Source organism: Phaenicophaeus curvirostris, chromosome 1, assembly GCF_032191515.1.
Source record: "Phaenicophaeus curvirostris isolate KB17595 chromosome 1, BPBGC_Pcur_1.0, whole genome shotgun sequence".
Classification (NCBI taxonomy): domain Eukaryota; kingdom Metazoa; phylum Chordata; class Aves; order Cuculiformes; family Cuculidae; genus Phaenicophaeus; species Phaenicophaeus curvirostris.
In genome coordinates, this window is record NC_091392.1 from 118,408,296 (window position 1) to 118,433,357 (window position 25,062).

Genomic DNA, 25,062 nt, shown 5'->3' on the forward strand with positions numbered 1-25,062 from the left:
GAGGGGGTAAGAAAGGATGTCTACAGTCTATGCTTTTTTCTTCAAAAAGGTGCCAGGAACTGGCTTGCCCACATGGTGTGACTGGTCCAGCAGCAGGGATGAGAATTCTCCAAAGCATCGGTCTGCTCCGCACTGCTCTGTTGGTGAAGCAAGGCCTGGGAGAGCCTCCTGCACTAGTCAAAACCTGACAGCTGGGGACAGGAGGGAAGCAAAGCCTGGTACCACTGCAGCAACATGCTACGCGCTGTGCTGTCTGGTGTCAGGGTACAACTTAGAGATGCCCCTTCAAGGTCTGCTTTCCCAGCCTCAAGAAGGTTCCTGCAGCAGCTTACCAGGTCCCATGCCTACACTCTAGGTGTTCCAGGCCCAGGATACGTATAGTCCTGTGCCCAGCAACAGGGCCAGGACAAGAAACCAGCAGTTTCCATAACTTTCAAGTCTTTGGTCTAATGTAAGCAGCTTTTGGGTGTGATCACACTCATTTCTAAGTGCATTCAAAACTTCTGGCAAGCTCTTGTGTGAGTCCCCATCCCTTTCACTAGCTTCTTTCCAGTGCCAGGACTATCAGGAAAAGACATTCAAGAGCACACAAGACTTGCTGAAAAGCCAGATTTTTCAGGAGCAGTTTAGAAGCCGAGCTCTTACAGCAGCAGCGCGTTTTGAAAAGCTTCAAGCTATCCTGCTTTCCACTGCATGAAACACTGTGGTGCAATCACTTATAAACACCACTATTTTCAAGAAACAAAACAGTGACGATTCCACCTGACAGCCTTTTCAGTGCTCTATTAGAAAGGGTAACTGAGCCAAGAAACCGTCCAAGAAGTCAAGCAGTGCGCCTTTGCAAATCTCTAGGAATAAAGCAACACTAAGAGTCTGGCTTCTGGCAAAATGTGCATTTCTGCCACACTATTATTCCTTCCAAATCAATTTTTACTACTTGTCCCGCATATGCCCTTTGCTTCAACAACAGGATATCCTTCATTTGTCTGCACAAAGTGCAGATGAGCCCTTCTTGGTGTTGTTTTCCAAGTCGGCTGGTGGGAGGGTCAGCAGGGGCCACAGCAGCTGCATCAAGTTAAGGAAAGGTAACCATGGCGACCCAAGTTATCTGCATCCTCCATGTATTTCCTTCTCCCCACCCTATATCGTATCTTTCCCACCCAGACCTCAAGCCAATAGAGCCAGTGACCAGCTGGCAGGATGGGGACTGCGGCAGGATCTCCTCCACCCAGACTGTCTTGCTGTGTTTCAGGGCTCACTGGTGCAGGCTGAAGTCATCAAAAAGAGACTGAAAACGCAGAGAGGGGTAACTTGCAAAAAAGCAGAGCTCTTCGCTACTGTAGATGGGGCACTGGATATGTTGCTTTTGCATCCGAGTTGCAGAATTGCTGATGCTGCTCCTGGTTTTGGCTCTGAACTGTAACTCTTCCACAGCTGCAACAGCTTCTCCAACGGCACCTCACGCCAAACCCAGCTACAGTTTTGGCCGGACCTTCCTGGGACTTGATAAATGCAACGCCTGCATTGGGACATCCATTTGCAAGAAATTCTTTAAAGAAGAAATAAGGTCAGCAACTCAGCACAGTCATTTTTAAAGCATTTTGTGTAGTAACTTGAAAGTCACCCAAGTATTTTAATGAGAGACAGTGTAAAAAGTAACTTAGCACCCATTTGCCGTTACTGCACTTAGTATTTTAATTAATGTCTATAAGCTTCTGGTTTGTGTCTTTGCTTTTAAAGCCACATGAACATAATAAGACTTCAGTCCAGAATTATAATTTGAAAGTAAGAGTAAATGGCACAACTCTTGACACAGAGAGTGGCTCTGAAACAATTCAAGATAGTGATAGGGGAAGGGAAGGGGGAAGGAAGAAATTAGTTTGTTTAGATGTACTGGAAATATTTTATTATGAGCAATCGAATAAATGCGAAAGGGGGGGTTAGCTCACAGCTGACTAAGTTAACTACAAGCATATAAACTTGCTATTTAATTTTGTACCAGGTGCAACAACACAAATGTGCAGAATTTCACACGTGTACTAACTAAGATCATAAGTGATCTAAATCTGGCTGAGGCATAATCACTTTTGCACATCAGGTTAACTACGCACTTGAAAATAGATGAGGCTGAATTATTAGTACAGTTTTGGGAGGTTTCTTTGAGAACTCAAAGGCAGAGGCAGAAACTGCATCTTCCTTGAAGTCAATAAGGCATATGCTGCTCAAGCAGTCATCAAACTGATCCAATCAGTTTTAGGCTCAAAAGCGGAGCATAGCTGATCACAGCAGGGAAAATGTTGCCAATGTATTTGAGGAGAAAGTTAAAGGCAGTGCTTGGCAAAGGAAGGGTTTATTGGGTCTGATATGATTTATAGAGCCATATGCACTTTCTTTTATAGATATAAAAGCCTAGGGGAGAAGAAATGATTATAGTAAAATGGTATTTTTAATGCTATAATGTAAGTAGTATAATAGTGGACAAATCACCAGTTTTGTCTTAAACTATCCTATAAAATGTAGCATAGTAAAACCGTAATGGTTTGTCTGGGAAGAACTTGTAATAACGAACATCCATCCTTCCCTCACTGCGGCTGGAAAAAGGCAGCTTGTGGCTATGCTACACCAGAGCATCCCTCACCAGGGCACACTGGGGTCCCACCTCTCAGCAGTTTGCTCTCTTGGCTTCCTGTCTCTCCCAGCTTGTGCCAAGGGCGATGCCAGGCCATGTAGTAAGTAAAGTGCAGAAGCACTAAGAAGAGCCTAGCTAGCAATGCTGGGCTGCTCCCAACCCAGCCCAGGCTCCTGTCTCAAACAGCAGGTTTGTTTTACACTCAGTGTTTTCAGTTGGCTGACACAGGCTGGGGTACATTTGCAGGGTCTGGGGGTGTATTTAGGGTATGGGCTGCCCTACATTTTATTCTCTGTGGCAGGGTGGCACATGATCTGGCTCCTGCCCTGTGCTCCAAACTGTGTGGACACTTCCCCACATGCTTGTGCGGGGCTTTTAGGGACTTGTTGCTGAGTACCAAGCACCTTCTGCGCATGCAGCTTGTCGCAGGTGCACTGTTTCGCTTACCCCCGCTCAGCTGCTGGGGAGGTTGGGGCCATGCAGCTTCCTTCAGCCCTGCCAAAAATAGCAGTAGCCTTCTGCAGCAAGCAACTGCCTCTGGCTGGCTGGTGGCCAGCTGCGTGTTGCACCAAGGTGCAGGGAATAGATGCTTCGTGAGCGAAAGCAGGAGTTCCCGAGTTCCCCACATTGGCTTTCCTCTGAGGGGCAGCAGGGAGGGGGTGTTTGTGTGTAGAGAGTCTGAGCAGGTTCTGGGAGTGCAGAGCCACACATGTGTGGGAGCATGATGTTTCTGTCTCCGGGAAGGCAGCGGGGCTTCCTAAACTAGAGACTTACTTTTAATCTCTCCTGCAAGCCTGCAGTTGACTTCCCACAAGCAGCGCAGCACACAAATAACACGTTCTGCTCTGAGCACTTTGGAAAAGGTAGCTTTTAAAACTGTTCTCCTGATCAGTCAGTCAACTTCAGGTTTTTCTTTGCAGGGGTTAAACTTGTTCTCCCACTTGATTTCTTGAGCAGCTGGGATTTTTTGGCAAGTAGAAGGATAAATGGGGGAAGTTTCAGTGATGCTTAATGCTCTTTGACCCATCCCTGTGTGCCTTTTCTCATGTTGGCAAAGGTAGATGGCACTTGCAGCTTCTCCGTGTTAATACTCATTAAAACGGGCTTCATTAATTCTCTATCATTTCCGGGAGCTGCGACATGCATTCACACTCAACTAAGAAAGATGTGGGTTTTGTTCCCAGAAGAGCTGGTGACTCATCTTGTGTTCTGATATGTTTTACTTCCCTTATCTTTGCCCAACTTTATCCATCTGTAAATGAGAATACCAAAACCTGCTTACCAACTGTCCTGAGAGCGGAGCGCAGCAGAAGTTTTCATAAAATATTAGAAACACTGCGAAACTGAGCTGACCAAAACCATTTGCAGACTTGTGTCTACACTGGTGAGGAGCTTTGGCCAAAAGTAACAGGAAGGGAGTTTGAAGAAGCTGGAATGCTTTAATTTAATGCTTTTTTAATAAGGCATTCCTTAATTTTTGGTTTTAAGACTTAACTTACTTCATTTTCATCTTTAAAAAAAAAAAAGTAAGACTCCAAATGGAAGGAAAATTATTTTGGCTGAAACTAAATACTTCATTTCATCCAAGAAAAAAGAAAAATAAGCTTGCTTCTCTTCAACATTTCCTTCTGGGTTGAGCTAAAATCTGTAATCTGTGACTGAGATACTCACACAGATCTTACTGAAAGTCTTAATTAAAGCACATTCAGTCCCTTAGCTAAAAGACTTCATATGAGAGTGAATTATTGTTACAGCACAACTTGATGATGAATCTTGAAAGTATCTAGCAAGTGTGCCAGGCCAGTTCTGCACTGCCCAGAAATGATGCCAAATACAGAATTGCTGCAGCCTGTGCCAGGTTCCCAGGCCTGCGTGGCTCTCCCCTGGGAGCCTTGCAGAGGAAATTGTTCTATCCACCCTCAAATTAACACTCAGCCCTGGATTTCACACATCCATGCACTGTTTGCATGCAGGAGGCAGTGCTTTCCTGGTATCTGCCTGGCGTGAGCTCCCCTGAACATGCGTGCTGGAGCCAAATCACAAGGCACATTTGTGCTTAACTTCAATAAATAAAGAAAGAAAGAGAAACCCAGCCTGTAGCTACCTCTTCCCTGTACGTGCCTGGCACACGGTGCCTGCTTTGCCGATTAGGCACTAGGAGCGGTTGTGATGCACTACAAATCACACTGAGGCATAGCAATTATTCTCTGGTCTTTAGTTCTAGCTCAAAAACCAAACAAACAAAAAAAAAAACTGAAACCAAACAAGGCATTTATTTTCCTCTTAGATGCCCTAATTGTAGGGAAAATTCAATTTCATATTGGGCAAAATGCCAAAATGATCAAAATGCCTGAACTCCTCAACCTGCTTGTGCAAAAGGCCAGAGGCTCCTCCATTTTTTATCAGCCTGAATCTCCGCGGCAAATCTTTTTGAAGGAGGCACATGGCTAGAGCCAAAAGCCAAAGCAGGGCAAGCACCAGCATTCTGTGTGGGACCAGCTTTCCCTGCCTTAGGCGCTTGAACTTGCCCCAGAGCTGAGTTGCTCTTCGTCCACAGAGGGGAAGGGGAGTGAGGTTTTGCCTTCGAGAGTGGTTGTGAGGTGGAGGCTGGTTGGGGTCTGACTGCAGAGAGTAGCTCCTGTTGCTGAGTCATTTATTTGCCTGAAATCAGAGGAAATTAATCCCCCCAAAATTTCTTTGTGCCCATTTCCCAACTGGAAATTGAAAGGAAAGATCAGCTTCAGCTTTCAGATTTGTTAATGTCTTTTCATCTAACTCCAGCCAGCCAATCCTTCAGTGAAACTCTTGCCTCTCCTGTTTCACTACTGAGCTATCAGCTGTAATTTATGGTGAGATTAAATTAGAACATGCTTTCTTAAGCTCTTGGGGAAGGCAGTTAGAGCAGGAGGTTTTAGAGGCTGCGAATGCATGACATTGACCGATGCAAAGTTCAGAGTTCAGCTGCTTTTCAAGAGCAGGTTACAGACATACTTACAAAATAGGCACCACGCTCCTCAGCTCCTGCATGTGCGACGTGTGTGTGGGCAGGGCTGAGGGGGCTGTTGAAACAAAAAAAAATTGTCACAGCCTAATTACCCAGCCCATATGCTCCCCTCCTGTGCCTGTGCACGGGGAGCAAATCAGTACAAGATCTCCATGGCTACAATGGTGCTGCACGCCCAGGGCACACGTCCCCTCATCCACTCCATCATGCCCCAAACTCTGCCACTGCCTGGGGATGTCACTCACACTGGCTGCTAAAATACAGCCAGTGATGTTGTGGGGGACCTATCAACCCCAGTATTGAGTAAGGTCACCACCTCAAAAGAAAAGGTCATTTTGGTATTCCCAAATGCATTTATTGCCAGGAAGTTTTTTTCTGCAGGGTCCCTTAACATGTGGAGTACTCCTTTTTTGGGCCCTGTTCTCCAGGATTAAGAATATTTAAAAACTCCAGGGATTCCTTTGAAACAAAACCCTGCAGCCCTCTCCCTTCCTTCCCTCTCTCTACATGTCCCAAAAGACATTGCTTGGCTATTTTCCCCCCACCCCATGGCACTGTTCACAACAAGGGATGGTTTAAGCAGAAAGCGGAAACAGACATTTTTTCCAAAGTGTGATTCCTCAGCCAATGGTTTCAAATGGCTTTCCTCACCTTGAGGCCTTTGCCAAGCAATTGTAGAAAGCCCCTGGGGCCAGCATGCGGTGGAGCAACCGTGGTGGCACTGGCGCTACGCAGGTATCCTTGTGGCTTGTTAACCCATTTTCCGTGGGGCTCTCGTTTTGGTTTGGCAGGTTTGACACCTGGCTTTCTTCTCATTTAAAGCTGCCCCCCAGCTACCTGCTCAGCTATTTGGGCAACTACACCGATGATACCAAGAGCTGGCGGATGGTCGACATCACCCGGCTGACCACCAAGTACCAGCACGACCGGGCTGACAAGCGCATCTGCACCTCCCTGCTGAAGACGAAAACCTGCAGCCTGGAGCATGCCCTACGCCGCACGCCCCGCTTCCAGAAGTGGCTACGGGCCAAGCGCCTCACCCCTGACCTTGTCCAGGTCTGTGCCTCTCGGCCCCCCGTGCCCCACACCAACAAGATGGGGAGGGAAGAATGGGGACAGGGGGGTGATGTGCACTCTGCAGAGGGGAAGGGTCTGAAGAAGACAAGGCTGTGACTTGCCAGGTAGAGGCAGAGTCTGGGCAGTGGCCAGGTCCATCCGTCCAGCCCCATCCTCCACTGGCCAAACCATCCATCCCGAGGGAAAGGCAGAATGAGGCTCCATCGGGAAGATGAGAACCTCAGGCACAGAGCCAACCCTCCTCTAACCATAAGAAATGCCACGGCACCGCCTGGCCAGGGCCAGGCCTCAACCCCAAGAAGGGTCTAGGATAACTCTCCACAGCCAAAACTGCACAGCCAACATCCTACGGGTCAGACCTCTGTGGAGGGAAACCTAAATGGGGGTAACTCTAGTCCTCACCCTTAACCCTAAGCCCGACCCTAGCCCTAACTCTAATGACTCCCCACAGAGGCTTGTCCCTATGGAGAGTTTTCCCATGGTGGGTTGTCCCTGTAGAGAGTTGTCCCTTCCTGCCCCAGGAAGGCAGGTACTGGCTCCCAGCTCCTTTATGCAGGGTAAGGTTGAAGGCACATGGAAAATCATAGCGCCCACTGATTTGGCAGACAGGGAAAACACAGGACCATGCACACAAATGTGACAACAGCACGAGTGGGGATATTTCTGTTGGGATTTTTCAAGTTTTCTATCGTGTCTCGGTGTGCTCCTTTCTTCCTTTCTTTCCTTTCTTTCCCTTCTTTCCTTTCTTTCCTTTCTTTTCTTGTCATAAAGTCATACCCGAAAGGGTAACTTGTACATTGAAAGTGATTTTGCCCTGGGTCAGACCGGTCAGCTTGGACTCCTTTCTGATCGTGGCTGGCAGGGCAAGTGGCATGGGCGGTCGGAGCTGGAGCCTCCATTCCTCATCCACCTGCCATCTATAGCAAATGATCTCAGGCATGAAGAAGCGTGTTGCCCTTTCTGTCGCAATCCTGGGTGGTCACACACAAAGCCGAGAGAGGACGGGGTGTGTGGGAGTAGAGTGGGCAGGCTGCAGAGGAGAGCTGCTTATTGACCACTGCTCACACCAAGGGATGCCGTGGGCAGCCAGGGATGGCCACTGAGCGCACCTTGCAGCAGCTATTTTGAATCTGAGAGCAAAAGTCCCCTCCCTAAATGCACAAACATCCCCCCCACTCCATCCAAACAACAGCAAAGTATTGCAATATCCATGGGCATAGGCTGGATATGCTATAAACAAGACCCTGAGAAGTGAAGGATTATTCCAGTACCTCTCCCCGTCTAAGAGAGAAGTGGCTGTGAAAAAGGGACTGCTTTTTTATTCTTTAAAGCCTACTGCTTCCTCCTGCCTGCATGCTGCCACATCTGCTCAGCTTTGCTGAGTGTTAAAGATATGCTGCTTTGGGTTTTCTGCTTCTGTTACCCTGTGGAGCCACATGAGTGAGGAGAGAGAACAGGAGACCCCATGCTGCAGCAGCAGGAACAGTGCGAGGGGTAGTGCATGAGCTGCTCTGAGAAGGACTCACTCACGTCACTGACAGCCCCACGTGGCAGGTCACCCTGAAGCCAGCACATCCCCAGGGGTTGAGGTGCAGGATGACACATGTCAGACAGGGCAAAATTCCTTGGAGCAAGGCTTTGGATAGCAACCTTTGGAGAGAAACTTGGCAGAGGGAGGCAAATATGCATCACTTGAACTCAGAGCATCCCTCACCTGAGCTTGTGGGCTGCAGGCAGGGACTTCTCCACGCAGGGTGTTGGACAGCATCTTGCCAGACACTCATCAGCTGTTACTATCACCCAAGGCATCACTTCAGGGGGCTGCAGGAGAGCAAGATGAGATGCCAGGTCCTAGGAATTGCTAGAGCATCCAATGGCTTTGTGCAAAATAATGCTGCACCCACAGCAGTTCCATGTGAAACAGAAGAAGTCAAGAGCTTAAAACTTCCATTTGCTGAGCTTAGTGAAAATTAAGTAGGGAAAAGTAGCTCTGTGGTATCTCAGATCTGCTGCAGTGTTAAGGCATTAGCTGAGCCCAAACCCTTCTCCTTAAAAGGCTCCTGATGTGCTACGTAATTTTCCCTACTCTGTGCTCTCTGAAACAGAATCCCTGGCTGAACTGGCTGCACGTACATGCGTGCACACACAGAGACGTGCATGTGCAGTACCATTCAGAGATTCAGGCTGAGGTGCTTTGTCCTTGCACCTATCCGGTTTCTCCCAGGTGCTTGAATATCCCCACGCAGCAGTGGGAATCTGAGCTGACCCCAGCTCCAGGGCGCCTCTGAAGCGAGCTCCAGGGGCCAGTCTGGTGGAATGTGCCCAGGAACAAACTCCATGAGACATTTTGGCAATGCCTGCAGCTTTTTAGATTAAGAGAGGGCACAGGAGACTGCAGGGAGCCCCACACCTTTGCACACCACCCTCAGGATTGCGCTGCTTGTATTCTCATGGATCTTTGCTTCTGTGAATTAATCAGGGAAACATAAATGGGGATATAAATCCTTTCTAACAGTGTATAGGCTTGAATACACAGAAGAACATAGCGATCCTGGAGCCTACCACTCCAACCTTCAAATTTCAGAAGCAATCACTATTTAAGATGGGGCATGTGCTCTGGAAAACGGCTGGTGGTGTCATAATGGTCTGAATCTAAAAAACAGCTTGTGGCAACAACATTTCAGTCATACAGTGTGTATGACTTTATACACGAGTCACTCCTCAGCCCACAGCCCTTCTACGTGGGTCACCATGGTGTGAACCCCCAAAATGTCCAGCCTCACAAAGCCAGGGATCCCCTTCCTCTGCGCCCGCGTGCTCTTCTCAGAGCCATAAGCCACAGAAATGCCTCTGCCCAGTGCTGCTGACCTTCTGCTGCACTGGCTGGGCAAATGTGTGCTTGACAGCATGAGCTGTCAAAGGGGGTGTTCTTGGGGGCATCATATGTCACTACAAAATTTTACCTGCACCGCTGCTCTTCTGGCTTTTATGCCCCCTCTCTCTTTTCAGAGGTATTAACAGCACCCTGCTGCTGCTGATATCTAACATGATTCCCACCCTGTTTCACAAAGCTGCAGTCACCCAGGAGCAGCTACCCAGCAGATACCCTGTACGCCTCTCCTCATAGGCTTTCCTATATAGCAGCACCAAGGAAAGCTAATGGGTTCAGGTAATTTTGTCCCATAGAGCACAAAATTACAACAAGCTGTAATGTGCTTGAATCAAAATGGCAGACCATGAAGTACTGTTTTTTCACTTCATGCTGCCTGCCCTGCCTGACCCAACTGTCAGCCGAGCTACCTGCCATAGTGATTATTTCATCTACCACAATGAAAATCTTTATTGAACGCAGCAAAATTTTCAGTGTTAATATCCAGCCCACCTTGGAGGTGAGCAGGATTCAGCTTGGATCCAGCCTGTGCAGGAGCCCCAGCAGACACTGCTTTGCTCAGGAGCTCATCACCTCAAACCACGGTGTTTGCTGTTATTGTATGAGGGAAAGAACAACAGAAAAATCCAGTTAGTTTCAGAAAAGATCACCCACAGGGCAAATTTACAGCCCTACCTACAAAGCACAGCCTGGAAAATGCTGAAGGCAGGTAGATGGAAGCAGTACCAAGGTGAAAATCCAGGCATTTTCATCCCCTTTCCCTAGGATGTACTATTTGAAGCTATTGACTGGCACCACAACCAGCTCCTGGTAGGTGTGCCAGCACTGTGGTTATGTTGCCAGTACACATCACTTTGCTTACAGAGCATAGGCAGCAGCTGCTGGTCCAGCTTAGTGAAGAATGGGTATTACCAAGCTCCCAGAGCCACCTTGCAGACCTGCAGCCTATTGGACCTGCACAGCACCATCAGAAATGTGCTATGGAAAACGTTCTAGCACCAACTGCATCCAAACTCCCACTGGAAGAGGACAATACCAGCAGTGCCTGCAGTGGGGACAAGTCCTTTAGCTTCACAAGGCATCCTCAGTTTTTCTCATTTGGTGTGAACATAGCAACCAGGAGCCACTGGTGCTTTGACACACATGCATCCAAATGTTTCCTCACAGATCCCACTCCAAACATGGTCATTTGGTGAGGCTGTACCCACAGAGCAACACATGAGTCAGGAGACAGCAGTGTTCCTGAGCTGCACTGTCCCTCCTTGGACTGGTTGAAGAAAAAGCAGAGTGAGGAGTTGTCTTCTGAGGACATCTTAAAGTCAGAGTGAAATATGGATGTATCTGCACTAGATATGCATACACATGCATACACAGGTATTTAAAACACATTTCATACTGGACAGTAGAAAAGAAAAAAATCATAGTTGAATGCAGGTAGCCATTACAGGAACTACTCATAATCAGATATAAAAATGTGGAAATTTAATCAAAGTAAATAAGGAGATTTCCCTATCAGTCACAAACAAGATATCAGGCTGCCTGCCAAGTCACACTGCAAAAACCTTAAGATATTCTCAGATAAATCTTTATCTCTAGTGTTTCAAGTACACGTTCTTCAGACTTTTCTTCCATGGACATCTTTTGTCGACAGTTTTACAACTCCAGCTCCTTTTCTGCTGTACAGATGTTTCTATCATTCAGCTGGAAGTGGAGGCCCCACTCTGCTGAAACACTTGACCAAGTGCTGAACTTCACACATTTGAATAGCTCTGGCCCCACTGTCCAGCTTTGGGCTTCATTAAATCATAGGAAGCTGCACTGATTGCTGATATAAACATGACAGCACCCAGTCCTGCTCCTCTGCTTCCACGCCACTGCTGGTGTGACTGAAATGATTTCTCAGAAAACGTGCAGCCGTGACCACCGTGTGCAACCCGTGTCCACCGTGTGCAGTGCATGTTCACATCTGTGTTAACAGGATGAGCTCTGACCATGGAAAAAATCATAACTACAACTTTCGTGCATTCCCCGCCACTGTGATTTCTGTTCCTACTGTATACTCTTAAGGGTCTCAGCTTTTGCATTGCAAAGACCTGGAGGCAGAAAGGATTTCTGACTTTGGCTGCAAATATTTGCATACGTGCCGAGTTGTTCTCCACCACTTATCTCTTCTTTAACTCAGCTCTGTTCTGCTCAGTTTTTCTCACTTCTCCTCCAAGGGAAAGTGATAGTCAGCTATAAAACACCTGCAAGTGCTGTGAGACAGAAATCCTTTCCTCATTTCTTCATTTCATTATCACAGCAGAGTAATTAAGTGTTTTATGCCAAATGAACAGCTCGTGCAGGAAGGGCAGAGACAGACCTACCCCAGAGTAACCAAATGACTTGGGGTTATCCTGAGTCAAATCTCTGCTCTCACCATGAAGAATGGCAGGGGGCAATGTGAGCTCCAGTTCCCTTTCCTGTGAAGCCCGTCTCCCAGTCATCAAAATATGAAAAACCTGAAAAAGTAAATTTGGTTACTGCGATCATTTGGAAGAAAAATATTTACCAAAACCACAATTCACTTCCCCAGCAGAGCCTGGGCAAGACAGCATTTTGGTGGCACAATGGGCAACTGTCCATACATCTGTGCTCCCTGGGTATTAAGGAAGACTGACTTTAAAACAAAGGTATTTTTTGACTACGAAGGTATACCTTTCTATGCCATTTACCCCAGCCATGGATTGCTTGTGCAATTTTATAAGCCAAATCTCCAAATCTGAAAGGTGAAATGCAGTGAGGGTTGTCTACATGAGCCCAACATTTCTCTATTTGTTGCTGGTATTTACAAAAAATACACACAAGCTATTCAAATTTGGTTTTGATAAATAAAGTGCAAGTTTATCAGAGAGAGAACATATCCTGTGTTTGTACCCATATTAAGTGTTTCTTTACAGTTTTAAGGTGTGTTTACTGACCTTAGCAAATAATACGTCTAAGAAAGCTGCTCACAGATTGAGCAAATAGCAAAGCGATCCAATGACATTATTTAATGAAGTGACTCACCTGCTTAAGAAAACGGAGACCTCCACCAGCAAACTGGTGTTCCAAGACTGGAAACCCAGGCAGAGGAAGGATGTCCCCCAGCACAGAGCAATGTGGTACCACGCAGTCAGGGGAAATGCTTGCAGCATCCATGGCTGCACTGCAAAGACTTAGTGCCATTTTGGAAACCTGAGTTATCAACAGGCTTTTTCAGCTGGCACAGGGGTTTTTCCTAGGTGAGGTTTGCCCCCCATGTACCTGTACCCACCAGCAGGTGAGCCACAGAGGGTAGAAGGGCAGAGGGCAGAGCGCAGCAGTGCCCATACCCGGGCAGAGGCCAAGCACATTGTGACATTTCAGGATGGAAAATAAACATCTTTGTCTTGTTTTATCATCTTGCCAGGGCCTGCCCAGTCCACTGCTGCGCTGCCCATCCCAGCGTCTCCTGGACAGGATAGTACGGCGCTACGCTGAGGTGCCAGATGCTGGCAGCATCTACATGGACCACCTCACTGACCAGGACAAACTGCGACTGTTGTACACCCTGTCAGTGAATTCACACCCCATCTTATTACAGGTACGTACCACGTTGCCCCAGCTTGAAACACCATGTGCAGCTCCTTGCAAGTGAACCCAGTGCAGTCCCCCAGTGCCAGCCCCCAGTTGCAGAAAATTCCCAGCTTTGGCATTTGGCAGGCTCCCTCGCCTTCATAAAGCCTGTTTTTTCTATGAGGCTGGTTAGCTGAAACCAGGCAGACTCCTGCAGTGCTCCTTGCATCAGCTTGTGAAGCTGTGGAGAGATACAAATGCCAGCCCTTTAAATAAATCAGAACCCAGACAGGTTATTGCACTGTGAAAGGCAGGGTTTTACACATCCCTGATACTTCGCAGTGTTATGTTTGCATTGCTAATATATTACTTAAAATCACAACCTGTTTGTGAAAGAGAAAGCATATGCTTTAGTGTAGGAAGACTGAGACACAGTGTTGAGGTTGCGCATGGAACTGGGGAGCACTGCTTTTCCAGACTCCACATGCCAGTGCTTATTTTTCCATTTCCATGCCACTAATAACTAGCTCTGTGGCAAAGTGCAGTTTTGCAGAGGTGTTTTGTGGAGTCCCAAATATGACTGAGCTCTGAGTTTGAAGGCAGAGACTTACGAGTCCTTGCACCTCTCTCCTGCTGACACATCTGGCATGTGGCTCTGCTCTTTCCTTACATGTCTCCTAGGGTGTATACTCACCCTTCCCAACCACCACCACACCTTTAGTCCTCCTTGTTGTCTCCTGCAGCCTTTTGATATACTACAAATAGAGGCTGTGGCAGCATCTGCCTCCTGCCTCGGGGTCACTGCTGCCCTCAGCAGTGCACAGGGCTCTGCCTGATCCCAGGGAAAGGGAATGGTGCTTGGGCTCTGGGAGTCTGCCAGAGGTCAGAACTGCAGCTCTCATCACTGTAAAAATATGGGAAAGCAGTTTAAAGAGGTGAGAAAGAGAAATGGCTTGATTTTTACACGAGTGCTCAAAATGCCTTCACAACAGAAGGGAGATGCAACGTTAAACATGAAACTGGATGAGTTCATAACCCTGCAGAGTCTAGGGTGCTGGGGAGACAGACAAGTTGCAATGTAAATGGCAGAAAGGTTTGTGTTTGCACAGCTCAGCAGTCCTGCAGTTTGGTTTCCACCTGGGATAATTGCCTTGCTAGTACAAGCTGCAGTGATGCAGGGAGCCCAGCCCAGGTGTCCCCACTGCAGCATGAACCCAGCACTTCTACTTCTGAGACTGCAAAGTCTCTTACAAAATGGCCTGGCAGTTCTTACAAATTAGAGAAAACTGCTTTAGCCTCTCATCACCTCCAAGCCGTGACTTCAGCTATGAGGGATGTTCATGAGGGATCCATCAAAGGTTCCATAAAGACACCTAAAATTAGTTCTTCTGTACCTAAAATTTTCATGAATTTGAAATCTATTATTATCGTGGACTTTCTGTTTAGTCTCCCTTTTGGAATAGGTCTTTAAATATCAGAGTCTTCTTCCTTAATTAAAAAAAATGAGGTGGGGGGAAACCAGCACAGGTACTCTGGGACAGAGCAGAGCCTTCCTCCACTGCTGGGAAAGTCTGGGGCGAGGAAGGGTGGTGAGCTACTTTAGAAAGCAATGACACTGTCACTGCTGCTTGATGTTGGCCAAGGCGCTCGAAGGTACCCGGGCCAGGAGGTGGGTCCACAGGCAGAGTACAGTGGCTAGAGGGCAGGGGTAATCCCACCATTCCCGCTCTCCCTTGCAGATCTTCCCTGACGTGGAGGGATGGCCTTTCCCACGGTACCTGGGCTCCTGCGGGCGGCTGGTGGTCAGCGCCAGCACCCGGCCCCTGCGCGACTTCTACGGCGCCGACCCTGAGGTGGCTGCTGACCTTGCCCTCCAGCTCCTTGCTGTCCTCCGCTCCATGGGCACCAACGACCTCAACTATTTCTTCTACTTCACCCATGTGGACGCTGGCACCTTCGGCGTGTTCAGCAACGGGCATCTGTTCATCCGGGATGCCAGCACGCTGGGCATCATCGACAAGGAGGAAGGTACTCAGCAGGCTCCATGGCTGCGCATCTGTCACAGGAGGGCTCAGCGAGACAGGAGAAACAAATTTTTCACCTGCTACACTTGGCTTCGCAGCTGATTTTTTTTTAATTAACCAAATATCACTTACTAAATTAAAGAATGAAAAGTTCGCGGAGACGCTTGCTGGCAGCAAAAACGCCAGCAGCTCCTGCCATCCTGTCTCTGAGTTGGGAAGGTGACAGATGTTTTGTTTGTGTGGCCAGTGGTTTGGTGACAGACTGTGGGCACTTATGTCCTGCCTGGCTGCTCTGCCGCTGGCAGTAGCATTCAACATGCCTGGTGCTGAATGCTCTCGTTTGAAGACTTCCTAAATCACCTCTTAAAACTTTTGCCACATAAATGTCAATATTTGCAAGCAGAAATTTTATAACTTCATTTATTTTTAAGTATTGGGTCAAATCAGGCTGGTTTAGGTGTATTTATCACATTAACTAATAATAATTATTGTAACAACAAAAATCCCCCTTTTGTCATTTTTAAGTAAAATCAAGAGTTACTATTCACTTTTCACAGGTTACATGGATCTGTGCCTGGAAGCAGGGCTAGTCAAAGGTTATTCCTCCAATAATTTAACAATTTCATTTTGAACATTCAAATTTTAAAAAGGCCTTTGCTCAGCTCACACATTCAGCTGAGTAGATTTCAAATATTCAGAAGCAGCTGTCAGAGATTTTTCCACTGGGTTTCTTTTTCTTGTCCCAACAGCTGTTACTGTTGACTTGACTCCAGCTAGAAAGCTGTTGTTACAATTTAATGATTTGGGGTAACATGGAAAAATTATGGGTTTGGCTATTTGTAGCAGGTTTTTTGTGAGAACGCCACATTTTATGTTAGTAATCCAGTTCTTCTTGCATCAGTTTGACTCGACAGACCCCTCTCCACTTCCTCTGCCAGGCTGTTCTGCAGAGCTCTGTCATTCAGAAATATATATTCAGGAGTGAGAAAATTGGCCCATGTACAGCTACAGCCCAGAATACTTTGTGGTGAAAGATAGCCATATGCTTTAGATAATAATGGTAACAAACCCCGTGTTAGTACAGTGGTAGAGACGTATGTGATTATCCAAGATCTTGCTACCGTGATTCTGACAACTGGTTTAATTGTCTCTAACAGGGAACCAGCTGATTGACAGCCAACAGGAGTATAAAGATATATTTAGCTGTTTGACTGTGGACTGCCAGTCAGCATTTGTGTCCTGCAACTCCATCAGAGAGAAGCACAGTCTTGTCATGGTGTGTCAAGAGCTTTTGCCTAAGCTTCTGAAGGGGAAATTCCTGCAACCCGTGCAAGAGAAAATTGACAGCTTCTTGCAGCACTGTGCCAGTGGCTTTGCTGATGACCAGGGCACCAACAAGGCGATTGCAGAACTGGCAGAGCTCCTGAAACCTCTGCGGTCTTGCGATTCCCGTTTTGCCTACCGCTACCCTGACTGCAAATACAGTGACAAGTACTGATGGCTTCAGAGGAGGTGTACCCTGAGAAGGACTGGGGCAGTGCCAGCCCCCTGCCAGTGTAGGAAGCAAGAAGGAACAAGGGTAGGTGGAAAGAGCTGCATCAGATCAGGGGCTTCCTTATCAAGGTGGAAGAGAAGGGAGCAGAGTGCATGTGGGACTTACCATTCCCCTCCCAGAGATGCATTTCTTACAATGGGATTTTAGATATGATGTAAGGCTTATGGATTATCGGCATTATCATGAGTGACAGGGGCTACAGGATAAATCTTCTTAAATGTTCTTCATGGTTTTTGGCCTTGGAAGTGTTTTCCACACCCTCTGTTACAAAGAAGTCCTCTGAAGGCAGCACACTCACAACAAGCTAGGCAGAAGAGCTTTGTTCCCAAGAAAGTCTTTCTGATCAAGATGATATGCACATAACTTGGGATGGATGGAAGCATTTAAGACTTTCCTTGTAGAAATATTTAAATCATAGATAAACTGAACCACTGGATCATTTCCATACCCTAGCCATTTCAGATCATGTCTATAAAATATTTGAGTTTTATTGCTTTTATGAAACATGGAACAGAAAGATGCAAGCAAGAGGATTAAAAAGTTGAAAGGTCCCATACATCTTGATGCTTAGTTTCTTTAATTCCCAAGTATAACTACTTCTTGTCTTTCCCAAGTTGATGGGCAGTAATTGGAGACTAATAAAGTTTCTTGTTTTAAGATCAGAAAATAAACACTTCTGGGATGTGATTGTCTAGTAGATACTTTCACTTCTCTTTCTAAAGAAAACTGAAGAAACCATTTCTACAAAATCTTTTAAATGGGAAAAAATACCTTAAAACGAGAAACAACACATGCAGAGGATGAGAAATTAGTTTACAATGAGCCCAGTGAGACTTGCTGAACACTCAGTGCTCCAGTGTAGGTGCTGGGACACACCTCGTGAGTTGGGGAGGTCTAAATTCTGACCAGCAAGAGATACATACATCCTCATCCATTTTTTCTGTCAAAGAAGGAATCAGTAAGCCAGTCCCCAAAGAAATTACTCTGGCACCTAAAATTTGAGGTGGTCGATTCTTCTTTCACAGCAGTGGCCAACCCAGGGCTAGATGCAGGTGCCTCATTTTGTGGGGGAAGGTTGCAAAAGTTGCAGAGTTACAAAACACAACTTTCTCACCCAGCGTCTGTCAGTCGCTGTCCCATTACTCCCTGTGGATCATCAAAGGCCCTCACCAAACCTTCCCTTATGTCTAGGGAACTGCCAGACTTCACTTGGGTTTGATATTTCCTCCTAGGATCCAGGTGTGCAGGAGCCACCAAGCAAATCTGACTTAGCTGAGTAAGAAACTAGACTTTTGGGATTTCTTAAATAGAAAAAAAAAAACAAACAGAAAAAGATGTGAGATTTTCTAAAACAGAAAAAGGTGTGAGTGCATTTGCATTGCTAATCATTGTCTGGAATTACAGGAGCAAGAATGCAAGTCAAGATCTTGTGTTGGCTGTGGAGAGGCTTGTTGTGCAGACCATCAGCATGGGCTTCAAGTCAGGTGTCACAGACAGATTAGGCATCCAAAACCACGCACAGGACTGACACTGGAAAAATCTGACCCAGGACATTTATTTCGCCTTTCCTCCTGGTGTAAACTATCAAGTGCACCTTTCACCTCTCAAGAAGTAGAAGCATTGAAAATAATATGTAGGTAAATTTAGCTCTAGTCCCAGATGGCCCAACAGCAAAAATGTTTAAATATACACTCTAAGCTTTGGATGCAGCCCTCTTTCTTGATTTGGGTCTATTTCTACATCATGGCTCTCTTCCAGTAAGAAAAACACGTCCTTTGCCGAGATCCATAAGGCTGACTAACAATCTGTTTTCAACAGTTTTTCTTGAATCTGTCTGCATCTCTGATCTCTTGGTCTGTGATTCTTACCTAATAGCTGGGTACTAACCCTGGGCTCCTTCCCATTCGAGTCTTCCCCTCAGTGCCAGAGGCTGGGCTCCTAGTAGAGCTTCTCTCTGCTGTCAAACGAACCCAGGAAAATGTAGAGGGGACTCCACAAGCTCAACACCTGAGAGAACATCAGGACCAGGTCTAATCCAGCATAGGGCAAAAGATCTGAGAGGTTTCACACAGGCTTTGGCTGGGCCCTGATAACTCATTGTTCTAAAATGCTGAGTGTAAGAAATGGAAGAGCCGTGGTCTTATTCTGCTGCTGGACTCAACCGGCAAGTCTACAGCAGAAGTCTTGAGGCACATGGCATTAATTTTTACGCAGTTTGATTCAAAGTGTTTGAAGCCAAGAGGAGTCTCCCAAATGCTTTCAATGGACTCCAATATGATTTTTTTTAAAAAAAAAAAGAACCACAACTATTAAAAATACTAGAATTATGGATTTAAAAATTATTAAAGCATTGGGAGCTGTGTTCACCAACAGTTTCCCTTCAGACATGTAAAATCTCATGTAAAATCGTGATTAATATGCCAGGCATAAAATCAGACCATGGCTCAGAGTATAATAATTTTCCTAAACTAAATATCCCTTCCCTATATTTCCCTGGCCTTGTTTTTTTTCATTGCCAATTTTTTCCTCTCAGTATTTTCTTTTTTCTTGGCAGTTAAGCCCTGGAAGCTGTGCCCACCCTTTCTGCCAGCTCCAGTCAAACCTTGAAATACTAGTAGGCCAAGCTCCAAAAGGATGTGAAATTAATTTATAAATGGCAATTATTTTAAACCTAATCCTTCCCAAAAGAACTCTCGAGCAATTTTTTCCTCTCTGCGTTCAAGCTATTTCTAACGTTGGCTTTTTGTGAGCCTTTGCAAACTGTTCCTAGTAACAATTTAAAATGTTTCTGCAGTGGGACAAGGATGGCAGGAGAAGCCTTCTACCAGTTTTGCAGTCAGCCTCAGCGCTTCCTTTATTTGTGGGTAGTTTGCAGCTGCCTTTATGTGCAGCTTTTTATTATGCGTCTCCCTTACTGAGCCATATCCCGCATGTTTTTTTAAGTTTTCATGTCAAGAGGTTTGTTAAACTGTATTTTCTGCCATATTTTTTTTCCTAGTGGTGTATTTTAATGCTGCCGTTTCTCAGGGTATGGGGGTCTGTGTATGGGCAGCCCCCAGCAAGCAACAGTCCCAGTGTAGTTCGCTGCTCCTCTATGTACTACACGTGTCTGCGGTGCCGACACCTCTGCCTCCCGCCCCATACAGCCCTTTGGGAAGGAGTGGCAGCCAAAGATAATGTTAAATTGTATTTTTCACTCACACCTCCCACCAAAAGTAGAGCGCCCAGGAAGCATTGGCTAAAACAGGTCTTCACCACAGAAAGTGGAAAATCAGTGAAAACTGGTTCCCCTCCATGAACAACGCACCCAGTGCCTGTTAGCTCTGCACCCTTGACTTCATTCAGCCACCCCTCTCTCAGATGTGGCTGATGCACAGGGGAAATGGCATAGAGGCAGAGCCTTTGGAGGGGCCTCATCCTCCCAAACATGACAGGAACACGTGTGCTCCTCGTGTCTGAGCCGTCCTGATACCTCCTGATGCCTCCCGATCAGCACCCTAGGCCAGGATGCTGGGTGTTGCAGGGAAAACCCACACAAGGGTTTGAAGTCAAGGTATCTGGTAATAAATTACTGGGTATTTGGTAATCAGAGTGCCCCAAAGCCTTCCAGCAGGGGGCACTTTCATTATGACTGGTTGAAAGTCCACAGCTTTTGTGGGTGATAATTTCTTGTCTCACTTTGCATCTCCCAGCTGCCCACAAGGGACCATCCAGAAAACATCACAGCATTTTGGAGAACATGGGATCGGTGTTCAGCAGTTCTTGTCCACTGAAGCAGCCAAATGAACACATTTCTTGCAAGTGTCTTTCCAGCAAGCTCAGCCAAAACCAGGTGCTTGCAGGTGTTTTTTATTTGCCTTCCAGTATTTGGAGATTTTAGGATGCACTTAGGTCCCATTTGCCAATTAATCTTTATAGACAGGTGCTCTAGATACTTTATCCCTAATTCTTCCTAAGTGAAACCTCAGCTCTTCTTATTATGACATAAATGTGGAAAGTAGAGCTTTAACAAAAATATTGAATGCCATGAGATGTTATGAAACCACAAGAGGCAGCACCACACTATTCTGAACTGGATCGCCAAGACACATTAACCTGATTAATAGCTGAGTCTAGCTGCCACCGTATCCTATGTTTCTCCAATTCAGTGCTGAAGGCAGCTTGGCAGCTATTCTGAAATTAAAAACAAAAAAAACCATTAATTTCACGGAAAGGAAAACTAAATTAAAACAGGTACTCATGGCAAGCCCATTGTGGGGTTGGGGGAGGCGTTAAAAGTTTGGATGGATTAGAAAAAAATGGCCACGCTCATCCACTGTCCTTTGCATGAGGATGGTCTCAGCCAGAGGGTATTGGTGGGATTTTAGCACTGCTCCTCAAGGAAGACTTGAACAGCTGACAAGAAACCCAAAAAGAAGGGTGAGGATGACCCAGAGGCCCAGAAAAATAAAGACAGAGGAAAAGACAGATGGAAAGCTATGGAGGTACACAGGATAAAAGTCTTCAAAGAATTAAAAGGAACCAATAAAAGGATGGGGATAATCTGTCTGTTTTTCAGTGGTGGACAGGAATGTGAGCTTAGGTAGAAGAAGGCTGGATGGGCACAGAAATGGGTTCTGGAGTTGCAGGATCTCCACCATTAGGACACTCGAAGCAAGAGCAACGTGGTTGCATGTGGCGCTGTACTGGGCAGGAGGCTGCCCTAGGACCACCAGATGTCCTTCTGCATGCAGAGGGTGGCCTTGGAGAGGCGAGACACCTCTCCTCAGTTATCTTTATTGTGTGTGATGAGCTGTTAGCCTTTAAAGCCGAGGTCCATGCATCTCACATGAAACAAGACCTCCTAAAAGAGGAGATGCTAGAGGTGGCTAGATCCAGAGAAGAAAATAGTGGGATTACCCAACTGTGCATATACCACCAGAGGGGAAGAGACAGCAGCAATACGCCAATTTTCTATTTCAAAAAAGAAACACTGTGTTTCTGGCATAGTTTTACTTTCTGGATTTTACATTTTGGCTCCTCTGGAGCAATGAGAGAAAGTTTTCCTTTCTCCACAGGTCTTCAGCTGGAGCTGAAGGATGCTCCTGTAACTTGGGCTCTGCTGCTGCTGGCACTCCTCACTTCTGTCCTAAGGGCCACCAAAATCCCAAGATCACTGAGCTTCTCCCCTCTCCCTGCCATCAGGCCGGGAAGGGGCTGGCTACGCAATCCCCAGCCTTCTCCTAACTTTTGAGGGGAACACGTAGGCAAATGTTTTCTCAACAGGAAAAGGACAATGAGCTCCTGTGAGAGCCAGAGGTCATTCTTCACCTCTACTGGCTCCTCACGTAGCACCTCTCAAAGTCCAAGCCCCTCACCTCCGTAAGGATCAACTGCCTGGGATTAGTGGATTTTTTTTAAAACAGAGCTCTGTTCTTCACAACATAGAGTACAAACGGCAATAGTTAATCTAAAGCAAATTTTCAGGTGTTTGAAAGAACAAGAATACACCATCCTCTTCCCAGGGGACACTGAGCTTTAAGAGAACAAGTTTGTCCAGTTCTGCAGTCCTATATCACTACTCAGCAAAGATGCATGTAGCTACAATCCTTGCCTTACACTGTTCTTCTGATACACGTAAAGATCGCTTTTTATGGACGTGTCGGGTGAGGTTCAGCATATTGTGTACTTTGACAGAACCTTGTCAGACATGCTGATTTATTTGCTTTCCCTTCAAAGTTTAAACATTCATTTGGATAAAGGCTTGTCAAATTCATTCCTCTAGTGATGTCTTAAAATAATGGGGTTTCTCTTGTTCTGAAAAAATAATGAAGTCACTAGGAATAATCAGAGACTTTTCACAGTGGGTGAAAAACCTCCTGTTCATATTCTTGGTACAGAAGGAAGATCACCTTTGGGTTTTCACTTCACTCTGGCTGGAGCAGCTGTAAACATTTGCACATTTTTTTCCCTGCTGTCTCAAGCTGGACGTGGAGAAAAGGAATTGCTCCTAATACGTTCACACTATTTCCACTAGCAAAGCAGAGCAGGGATTTGTGCACAGGTCAGGTACTGCTGAGGGACAGGAGGAGGAAGCTGCTGGAAGAATGAGGCTGCTTGAGGGAAGTGCTGGGATTATACATCTTTTTTTTCTGTCAGGGCACCAGTCACCATCTCAGATATCCCTGAAGAGAGTCATAGAATCATAGAATAGTTAGGTTTGGAAGGGACCTTAATGATCATCCAGTTCCAACTAGTTGCTGCATCTCCTTTGGCATTTGAAAATGGAAATCTATTCAGGAGGTGGGCAAGACATGGGAAGACTTGCCCAGGTTTCAATAAGGTGTTTATTTATCCCTCCCCATTTCCACTAATGGCAGTGTTTGCTCTCCCTGTCCTCTTCCAATAGAGAGAGGGATCCCACCGAGTGTCTTTGTCACATGAAAACTGCATGGGATTAAGCTTGCCAGGTACCAAAAGATGACAGTATCTGCCTGATGAACAAAACCAGGGGGGATGCCCAGTGCCCAGGGCCTTCCTATCTAATGGCTGCATTGTCTGGGGATGAACTTTGACAGAAGTCTCTCTTTGTGCCTACAAGGATGTACAAGGGAAAAAAAAAAACCAAAACTGTGTAGGAAACACTTGCTGAATTCTGCAAGCAAAATGACCAGAAAAATCTAACAAAGAGCAATTGCCTGGCTCTGTCAATGTGCTTTGAGAAAGTCTCTCTGAAGTTAAGCTGTTTCATTTTTTTTCCAACAGGAGTGTTGGTGTTATTGGTATTTTGCCTAACAAGAGGGAACATCTGGGTGCACAGAGAGCAGGGAAGGGATGGCCAAGCAGTACTGAACTTCATGGTTCCACCCCTCTAGATAGCAGCCAAGCAGAGCTTTCTAAAAATATATCTTTTGCATAACTGAAGGATTGTATATGCAGTGATATGAAGTTACTGGGAAGGAAGGCAGAATAGAGAAGCTTCTCAATGGAGGACGTGAGAACGAATATGACTTTGAGATTCCACCCAAAACAGGAATATTTACCTCAAAAGGTCTAACTCCTCAGCACTGGCAAGTCAAGGACAAAACATTAAAAGCCAAATGTCATGGAAACAAGCAGGATTTTTCTACCTGGACCAGAGTCTTCAGAAGATGGTTAGTCCCAGGAATGTCTGCATTCATGGGATTTTATCATAGAATCATAGAATCACCAGGTTGGAAAAGACCCACTGGATTACTGAGTCCAACCATTCCTATCAAACACTAAACCATGCCCCTCAGCACCTCATCCACCCGTGCCTTAAACACCTCCAGGGAAGGGGACTCAACCACCTCCCTGGGCAGCCTGTTCCAGTGCCCAATCACCCTTTCTGTGAAAATTTTTTTCCTAATGTTCAGCCTAAAGCTCCCCTGGTGGAGCTTGAGGCCATTCCCTCTTGTCCTGTCCCCTGTCACTTGGGAGAAGAGGCCAGCACCCTCCTCTCTACAACCTCCTTTCAGGTAGTTGTAGAGAGCAATGAGGTCTTATGGGATTATTCATAAATTTGACAGAAACACAGAAACACAGATTTAATTGATGGGAAGTAAGAGAGGACCTTCAGTACTATGGGGGTAAAAATTAAGAATTACTGGAAAAGGTGTAACAATAAGGTCCCTCTTATTTCCCACTGCAGACCCAGATCTGTGAGCACACCCATTCCTGTTCTGAGACACTGGCCCTGCTTCTTCTGGAGAGGGTGGGGACAAAGACCCCAGGTGCAGCTCCATAAATCACCTCCTGCTGCCCAGCAGAAAGGGATGCAGCGCGGCAGATGAGTGAACTATTCAGAGGGAGGCTTGTAGAGGCCAGATCTGCAGGTTGCAAGGACATCTGTAAGCTGCTTCATGACTTAGCTTTTTAAGCCATACATAGAGCCCACCAGGAAAGCCTGATCTGCTCTGATGTCTGCCCAAGTTTTTCTTGAAGAGCCCTGCAACAGTAGGATCTATTTAAAAGCACCAAATTAGAAGCTGAGAGTGAATGTGTACTGATAAATAAGAAGTAAATACACACATACCCCAGGTGGCTAAACAGCAGCACAACAGGGTGATTCAAAGCAAACAGGTGCCCTTCAAAAAGTAGAAATCAAATGCAGAAATTAGGCAAATTAGATGCAAGACTACAATAAAACAGGCCCAGAAGAGAAATCCAAGAAGATACTTGCTAACAGCGCGGAGACTGACAATAAACCCTTTCTCAAACACATGAGATACAGGATGCCTGCCAGAAGAGCTGCTGTGGCCAGCACATGATCTCAGTACAAGGAAGCCCAGGGAACAAAGAAATTGG

General features: G+C 46.2%; 1 protein-coding gene across 1 annotated transcript; it reads left to right on the forward strand.

Annotated features, from left to right (window-relative positions):
- Positions 1–1,159: 1,159 nt before the first annotated feature.
- On the forward strand, positions 1,160–24,774 carry DIPK2B (divergent protein kinase domain 2B). The gene is made up of 6 exons (XM_069872772.1): positions 1,160–1,567; positions 6,425–6,689; positions 13,031–13,204; positions 14,916–15,204; positions 16,358–23,888; positions 24,407–24,774. The coding sequence occupies exons 1-5, from the start codon at positions 1,344–1,346 to the stop codon at positions 16,696–16,698; spliced, it is 1,293 nt and encodes a 430-aa protein (XP_069728873.1). The 5' UTR covers positions 1,160–1,343; the 3' UTR covers positions 16,699–23,888; positions 24,407–24,774.
- Positions 24,775–25,062: the final 288 nt, after the last annotated feature.

Coding starts and splice junctions, on each gene's coding strand:
- DIPK2B (XM_069872772.1), top strand. CDS start 1,344: ATGGGGCACTGGATATGTTGCTTTTGCATCCGAGTTGCAGAATTGCTG. Junction 13,205..14,915: donor CACACCCCATCTTATTACAG/GTACGTACCACG, acceptor TCTCCCTTGCAG/ATCTTCCCTGACGTGGAGGG. Junction 15,205..16,357: donor CATCATCGACAAGGAGGAAG/GTACTCAGCAGG, acceptor TGTCTCTAACAG/GGAACCAGCTGATTGACAGC.